This window comes from Urocitellus parryii, chromosome 3 (genome assembly GCF_045843805.1).
Source record: "Urocitellus parryii isolate mUroPar1 chromosome 3, mUroPar1.hap1, whole genome shotgun sequence".
Lineage (NCBI taxonomy): Eukaryota > Metazoa > Chordata > Mammalia > Rodentia > Sciuridae > Urocitellus > Urocitellus parryii.
Genome location: NC_135533.1, coordinates 218,700,109 through 218,708,238, shown reverse-complemented (window position 1 = coordinate 218,708,238; position 8,130 = coordinate 218,700,109). Strand labels below are relative to the sequence as shown.

At 69.0% G+C, this 8,130-nt stretch overlaps 1 protein-coding gene across 1 annotated transcript in view; it reads left to right on the top strand.

The window, feature by feature from the left end:
• The first annotated feature begins 713 nt into the window (after positions 1 to 713).
• Tmprss9 (transmembrane serine protease 9) overlaps positions 714 to 8,130 on the top strand; it is a 26,702-nt gene continuing 19,285 nt past the window's right edge. The window contains exons 1-6 of the mRNA XM_077795863.1: positions 714 to 852; positions 2,637 to 2,764; positions 3,535 to 3,602; positions 3,673 to 3,845; positions 5,524 to 5,571; positions 6,852 to 6,965. Of these exons, the coding sequence (XP_077651989.1) occupies positions 714 to 852; positions 2,637 to 2,764; positions 3,535 to 3,602; positions 3,673 to 3,845; positions 5,524 to 5,571; positions 6,852 to 6,965 (670 nt within the window). The remainder of the gene's footprint in view (positions 853 to 2,636; positions 2,765 to 3,534; positions 3,603 to 3,672; positions 3,846 to 5,523; positions 5,572 to 6,851; positions 6,966 to 8,130) is intronic.

Sequence of the window (8,130 nt, the reverse complement as noted above, 5' to 3'; positions counted from 1 at the left end):
TCCCTGAGCCTCCCCTCTGAGCCTCCCTTCCAAAGACAGGGCTGGAGCCCCTGCCAGCATCCCGGGCTGGACTTGTACGGCAGGAATGACTCGGTCACCGTGGGTGCTGTGGCCCTCAGAGGACCAGGCACAGCAAGGGTGCTCACACAGCCCGGGTGCCATCAAGGGAGAGTTCAGGGCACAGGGACCCATGTGCCCAGGCCGAGGAGGCCGCTCTCCTTGAGTCAGCTCATCCTCCTGTGACAGGCTGAGGTCCCCCAGCTCCTCCCAGGGCCTGTGACGTGGCCCCTCCGGGGGCAGAGGGCTCTGAGGTGGGAGCAGGGGAGGCCCAGAGCTGGGTCACCCAGGGTCACCTCAGGGTCCTCACGGGAGGAGGCAGGAGGGTGAGAGTCAGGGAGCCGGGGGACGCTGGGCTGCTGGCCCTGGAGCTGAGGAGGGGACGGGACGGCCCTGGGCCTCGGGGGGGTGCAGACTGTTTCAGACTCCTCGCGTCTGACCGTGAGATGGCCAATCTGTGTCCCTCAGAGCCACTGAGGTCCTGCAGGAAACACACAGGCCCTCCCCCCCGGGGACCCTGGCTGCCCTGGGCGGGGGCCACCAGCGGGCAGCCGGGCAGCCAGCCCTTGCTCCGAGAGGGAAGTGACTGAGCTCTGACGGGGTCTCTTCCTACGGCATCCAGGTCGCGCCCGCCCGCCCGCCCGCCCGTCTTTGCCATGGAGCCTGCGGCTGACTTGCAGCTGGTGCCCGGGGCAGCGGAGGACGCGCGGGCTCGGGACTCCGCGGGCTGCCGAGCCGCGATCGCCGCAGTGGCGGCCACCAGCCTGCTTGCTGTCGCCCTGGGAGCCCTTCTGGGTGAGTGGCGGGGGCTGGCCTGGCTCACAGAGCCAGGGACCCTCAGGGAGCCCCGCACCGGCTCCAGGGAGACCCGGGCCCACCGCAGGATCGAGTATGAGCCGCCCAGCGTGGGTGGAGGCTGACCCTTGGGCCAGTCAGGGGCGCTCTGAGGACCGCTCAGGGCAGCACCGGGCTCCTCTCCGGGCCGATGGGGGGGGTCTCCCAGGGGGGTGAGGTGGGGAGGCGCCAACAGGTCCCAATAGGGTGGTCCACCAGACACCAGGCTCAAAGCTGGAGGGACCTGGGCGGGGGTGACCTGGGCCACGCCTTCCCCTGCTGGTGGCTCTCACCCTGCCTGTCCTGGGGACCCTGAGGGGCAGTACTTGGAGCTGGAGCAGAGAGCTCGCGGGAACGTCCCCACGTGTGCCAGGCCCAGGTGCGGCACGGGCTGCCTGGTGGGAGTGACAGTGTACCCAAGATGTAGTCCCCAGTCCCTCCAGCCACGTCCTGCTGCCCGGGCAGCCTGTGGCTCAGGGGGCCACCACTGGACAGGGAGATCTGGGACATTCTGTCGGAAGGCAGCGGCGTGTGGCCGGTGCGGGATGAGGTCTGGGTGGCGTGGAGGTGAGACCGTTGTGTTTCTTCCGTACGTCGATGAAGACCAACAGCAGTTTGGGAAACTTCTCTGGCATAGCAGGATGGTGACCTGCCACCGTGACCCTGGGCCTGTCCCTCCACTGACAATATTTTAAAAAATGTCTGTCTGAACTGGGGGCAGCAGCTACACCTGCCATCCCTGTGGTTTTGGAGGCTGAGGCAGGAGGATCCCAAGTTCGAGGCTCAGTGACTTAGGAAGGCCCCTGACAACTCAGCAAGACCCTGTCTCCAAATAAGCCTCAGAGGGCTGGGAGGTGGCTCAGTGGTCAGCACCTGGCTCCAGCCCCAGTGTGGGACACCCCCTCCCCGGCGTCCCACAGAGGCCCCCTACTGGCCACGGTGCCTAGTGCAGCACACTCTGGACCCTGTGTGGTGCGTGCGTGTGTGTGTGTGTGTGTGAACGCGTGTGCAAGGTGTGGGTGTGCACACATGTGCAGGGGTGTGCATTCAGGGAGAGAGTTCCTCACCTGCGCCCAAGAGGCAGCTGCGCTTTGGGCCGCAGTCCCTGGGTCGCTCCCGGCCCTTCCTGGACGCTCACGGGGGACACTGGACACTTGACGCGGTCTCCTTGGCCCCTCCCAGACGGCTCAGGAGCCCTGGGGGGCGGGATGAGCCCAGCCGAGGACCGGGACCCTCGGGGTCACTTCTGCACCTTCCCGAGCCTGGGTCACGGGGGTCACGGCTCAGCGGGTTGGCCTGTCCGCGCTGCCCGCGGGGCGAGCCCCCTCCCTGTGGCTGCCAGGGCCAGACGCCCCAGGAGCCCCTGAGACGAGGGGGCGGGCAGAGGGGACGCCACGCCGTCCCGTGGTTGCGGCTGTGACCGGCCAGGCTCCTGTGGAGGCCCCAGTCCCCACGGGACGTGCCTCCCGGCCTCTGGTGCCGGGCCTTGTTTTCAAGTGTGGTCCTTCTTGTCCCTGTCCTGCTCTGTGGGCCCGGTGACTCCCACGGGTAGGGCCCAGGTGCTCCTGGAGGCTCCCGGGGACAGTGGCCGGCTCAGGCCCCCAGGAGGCGGTGGGGACTCGTGCAGTCTCCTGGGAACTTTCCCGGGGCCGTGTCCAGGGGTTGGGCCTTGCCCTGTGCCCAGGGCCTCCGGGGACCTGAGGGCCTGGCCGTGGGCGGCTCTCACGGGCTCTGGTCTGCCGCAGCCCTCCTCTCCACGCAGGACGTCCAGGTGGAGCACAGCGCCGAGCTGCGGGGCATCCGCTACGCCAGCTCCCTGCTGCAGGAGGACTCCGACTACTACCGCACGCTCACGCCCGCACTGCAGGCCCTGGTGAGGGCGGGAGGGAGGCAGGGAGGCCCCAGGGAGGCTGGGGCTGGGCGGGATGGAGGCCAGGTGCTGTGCCCCGGGTGGGCGAGGTGGATCCCAGGTGGAGGAGTCTGAGCCACTGAGCCCGGCAGGGGCAGCGGGAGAGGCTGCAGGTCCTCCACCTCTAGCCCCCAGGAAGGTCCCTGGACTCGGCCGCCCAGGGGCAGCTCGGGGGCCAGGGACTCACTGCCCACTCGGGCTCGCCCTGCCCGGGCGCACAGGCAGAATCCGCACAGGAATGTCCAGGGCGGGATTCAGGGTCCCCCTGCGCCGGCCGCTGCTCTCGCCAAGTGCCAGGCCGGCAGGTCCCACGTCACCTCCCGCCTGCTCTGGCCGAGGACGCCGCAGGAGGACGGACGGCGCTGTGCGCCCTTCATTTTCAGGGGACACTTGTCCTGTCTGCACCTCCACTCGGTGGCTGGCGACACTGGGGCCTGGGAGAACCAGCTGTCTGGGTCCCTGCTGGTGACCCTCTGGGTCATGTGCCCAGAGTGCTCCCTGCGTGGCCGGGTGACAGCCTGGAGTACGGCTGCCCAGGGCTCTCTGGCCTCTGCTGACGAGAGAGACTGACCGGCAGGTCCTCCCTGCGCTGTCCTGGTCGCGGCTCCCTGGCCTGGCGGCCCCCTGAGCTTCGGGGCGAGGCTTGCTGCCTGGCCGTCCCTGCGGGGAGGGGCCGGGGCTGGGCCCACCCCGTCCTCCTTGCTGGGCCTCACCTGTGGCCCCCCTCTCTGCAGTTCGTGAGCAGCTTCCGGGGGACGGAGCTGGAGGCCGTCTGCACGGGCTGCACGGTGCTCAGCTACCGGTGAGTCCTCCTCCGAGGGGAAGGGCCTGGGTGGACAGCCGGAGACCCCTCAGGGCCTGTCCCCCGCCAGGGACGGGAACGCCAGCGTCCTGGTGCGCTTCCGGCTGCACTTCCTGCGCGCGCTCCGGCCACCCGGCCTGGACCTGGAGGAGGAGCTGCTGCGGCGCGGCCTGCGGGCCAGCCTGCGGGGACGCGGGGTCCCCCTGGCCACCTACGGCACCATCCTGTCGGCGGAGCTCACGGGTGAGTGGAGCTGGGGACCAGCCGCTCTCCGGCCAGCGGGGCCACCGGCCAGCTGTGCTGGGGTCAGAGCCATGGCTCCCCTGCCCACGCCTCTGCTGCCCGTGGTCACCCCAGGTTGAATGGACACTCCAGATGCAGCAGCGGCAGGCCTCAGGTTTGTCCTTCGAGCACCGAGGGACTCTGACCCACCCGGTCAGTCCCCTCTGCGTCCAGAGGGTCCACACTTAGGTGCTGCCCACCGGGCTGCCCTGGAGTAGCCACCGTGGTCTTCGGGCTGACCGCCGAGGGGTCGCGGTGCCTGCCATCATGTGGGGCCCGGCTGTGCACACCTGTCACCCGCCACCCGGGAGGCCGAGGCCAGAGGGTTGCTTGGGCCCAGGAGTCTGACCCTCCGGCAGCACGAGACCTGCTCTTCCTACACAAGGGAAGCTAGAGCCCAGGTGCTGGCCCGTCCCCCGCAGGGTGAGACTGCAGCGCTCCTTCCCATGTGTGTGGCCCAGGAAGGGCCCAGGATGGACTGCCGGGCACACCCCTGCCCCGTTTTCTTTATTTAGAGACAGGGTCGGGCTAAGCTGCTCAGCACCTCACTGAGTTGCTGAGGCTGGCCTGGAACTTGCCAGCCTCCTGCCTCGGCCTCCCGAGCCGCTGGGACTCCCACCAGGACGCGTAGGTGTGCGTCACTACGCTGGGTGTCCTTGTTCCGTTTTGTGACCTGCCTTTTGTGGAGCTGGGTGACCCCAGGGCCTGGCAGGTGCAGGCTGAGCCCTAGGCTGAGCCGGAGGGGTGAGCGCGTGGGGAAGGCCTCCTACATACCGGTCATCTGGCTCCAGGCGTCCACTGTGCTCTGGGACCATGCCTCCCAGGGAGAAGGAGGCTACTGCACAAAACAAGGGTGGGCGTGGCCGGGTGTCAATAAAACTTTATTGACCATCACGAGTGGGGGCGGGGCCTCTGGGTGGCGGTCCTAGCGTCCCACCCTGGCCACAGAAATCGGGGCAGACGCCGCGCTCGAAAGCCACAGGGTGGGGACGGTCTCTCTGGAGAGTGGACTGGGAGCCATTCTGGCTGCTGAAGGTCAGATTTGTCAGTTGCTGTCCAGGACCTTCACGGTCCCCTCCGGCCATCCTAACGCGCTGCCCAGGCTGGAGTGGCCGCACTGCAGCACCATCCATCAGGACTCTCCTCGGAGACAGGAATGTCCCCTCTGCCCCATCCATAAGGCAGCGGCCAGCGCTAGGGGCTGTTGACAAGAGGTCCCAGGCGGCGGCTGGGCACGGCTGCTGCCCCTGACCCGAGAGGGCAGCTGACCTCAGGTCACTGGTGTGAGTCCCAGGGACACCAGAGAAGACACAGACGGCCTGGCCCAGCCGCAGGCGGCTCCTCCGCCCTGGCCTCAGGCTCCGAGGGGCCCGGAGAGCGCGGTGGGGGGGGACCCTCGTTCTTGGAAAGTTCCATCCAAAAGAGGCCACAAGGGCAGGGTTACCAGGGACAGTGAGCATGACAACCCGCGGTGACTCCGACATCGGAAGACACGCCCTCCGCTCCCGGACCAGGAGCCATGGTCAGGCGCGCGTGGCAGGGGGCAGGCTGGAGGGGCAGCTCCCTGGCCCTCGGCCACCGCGCAGGGCCACTGAGGGAGCCCGCGGCCCAGCCAGCGCCTGTCCTCTGCTCTTCCTAGGCAGCCGCGGGGGACCGGGGACCGCCACCGAAAGAGACTTAAAGTCAGGTAGGCGCCACGGTCAGCCCCTACGAGCCCACAGCGGCTCCAGTCCTGGGCGGCTCCAGCGGGAGGCTGCAGAGGCCCCGAGGACCGGGCGTGCTGCGCTGGCCATGCGGGGGTGTCCACACGCAGGACCAGTTTAAAGAGGGGCCGTGTCGGGAAGCTCCCCACGTGGCCACGTGGCCTCCCGGCCTCCGCCCCTGCCCAGGTGCGTCCTCCCTGGGGGCCGGGCAGACCCTGGGGACCGTCAGCACCGGGGGGCTCCTGCCAGAGAGGTGGAGAGCAGGGACCCTGCCCAGCACCCTGCAGGGCCCAGGACACCCCTGAGGGGGCCCGCTCTGGGTCGCAGCGCCCAGGTGTGGAAACCCTGAGGACACCCGCCTGCTGGCCCCAGGCCAGGCGCACCCGGGCCCTGCCCACCCAGCACTGGGCCTCAGGGGCTGGTGGTCGCGGGGCCCCGGGCTTCTGGGGGTCCAGGGACCCCTGACCCAGGGGTCTCACCAGGTGGCTCACCCCCAGGGAGGCTGCGCCATACTGGGGACACCATGGCCTCACGTCTGGGGTGTCCTGGCCGGGTGTGGCGGGGCAGGACACACCCCAGGGAAGGACCACGGCCACAGAGCCCAGGGTGGTGGCCCTGGATGTGCGGGAGCAGCCCCTGTGGCGAGTCCCGCCGTGGGCCTGGTCCACGGGCGGACGTGACAGCTCAGCAAGCTCAGGTGGAGGCTGTGGTTTCTGGGGTGCGCCTGCGCCCCCCTGGCCTGGCCCACAGAGGTGTGGGCTGTGCCCAGCGCCTGGCTGTCCTGACCCCCCACGGGGGACCTGGGCTCCGGAGCCGGCTCAGCTCTGCTCTCCCCCTCGGCCCTGGGGGGATTTGTTGCTGACCCGTGGTCTCAGCCCCACGGGCCGCGGCTGGCCAGCCTGGCATTCACCACGTCACCGTGGCCAGCAGCCACCTCAGCCATGTCACCTCCTGGCCACGCCCTTGCTGAGGCCAGGGCCGCCTGCCCAGGGCCCTCCTGCCCATGAGGAGGCAGCTGGCCGTTGGTACTGCCCCCGGCCCGGTGGCCGGCACTCAGGACGCCTGTGACGGAGACGACAAAAATTACCAACGAGAAATAGCGTCTGGGGGAGGGGACTGACACTGCCGGTCACTTCCCTATTCTCATTCTAAGAGGGTCACTGGCTGTCCAGGGAGGCCGAGAGCCAAGAGGTGTCTCCTCGGTGGCGGCCCCAGCTGGCCAGCTCTGGGCGAGGCTGGGAACTGGGTCCTTCTCTGCCCTCAGGCCACTGCCCGGGGAGCTCCTTCTCCTGCCAGAACCAGCAGTGTGTGGACACGGTGAACCCCGAGTGTGACGACAGGGTGGACTGCGCGGACGGGTCCGACGAGGCGCACTGTGGTCAGTCCGGCCGGGCTCCAGGGCACGTCCCCTTCGCAGGGCCCACGGCCGACTCGGCGTCCACAGCGCACATGGCACAGGGGCACCCAGCAAGGGAGGGAGGGGGCCCAGGCCCGGGGGGTCCTGGACAGACTGTCGGAGCCTGAAGGCCAGCAGCTGGCCTCCCGCGTTTCCCGACACTTTCCTAGCAAATGTAGCCCCTGGAGAAAGGTAAGAGAGGGGACAGGGACACTGCCCGGGGCTGCCCTGGGGTCGCGGGGCCAGGGTTGCCCAGGGAGGTGCGACAGGCCTCGCTTGTCACCGTCACCGTGGCCTGAGGCCCAACCGAGCTCCTGCTGCAGGTGGCCGCGTGGGCATCTGCCTACAGATGACGAGACGTGGCCTGGGGAAGGGACGGGGTCGACACAGAGCCCTGTGTCTCGACACCTTGGTGGCACGGCCAGAGCAGCGTGGTCCCGGGTTTTGACACTAGGCGGGGGGGACTCTCCCGGGTGCCCGATGTGGGGCCCAGGACGCGTCAGCCTGGAGGGACTTCAGGCGTTTGGTGAGGACAGTGACAGTGGCCCTGGGCCGGCTCCGAGCAGGGCACCTGCCAGCGTGTGTGAGGCCCTGGGATCCTTTCTGACCCCTCCATAATTTTTTTTAAAACCCTGGACCCTGTGAGCTGGACCCAGTGGCCACTCCTGTCACCCCAGCGGCTGGGGAGGCTGAGGCCGGAGGATGGCAGTTCAGAGCCAGCCTCAGCCACAGCGAGGCGCCAAGCAGCCAGAGAGACCCTGTCTCTAATAGAGTGCCACCTAGGGCTGGGTGGCCCGGTGGCTGAGTGGCCCTGAGGTCAGTTCCTGGGACCCAAACAAAACAAACTCTTGGTCCCCGTGGAGCTCCTGAGAGGAGGGCCCGAGGCTGCCCGGCGGTGGGGCAGCGGTCATGGGAACGGCCCTCAGCCGTGGCAGCTGCGGACCCTGTGCTGGGTGCCGCTGGCCACGGTGGGGGGCCCCGAGGCCCCTCAGGTTCCGTGAGCCCCAGAAGGTCCTGCAGCCACAGGGGACCCAGGAAGCTGCCGTGGCCCTCCCCACAGCGACGGGAAGGTGGGGCCGGGGCGGCAGTGGGAGCGCCCGAGCCGGCCAGCGGCACCTCCTGAGCCTGTGACGAGTGTCCACGCACA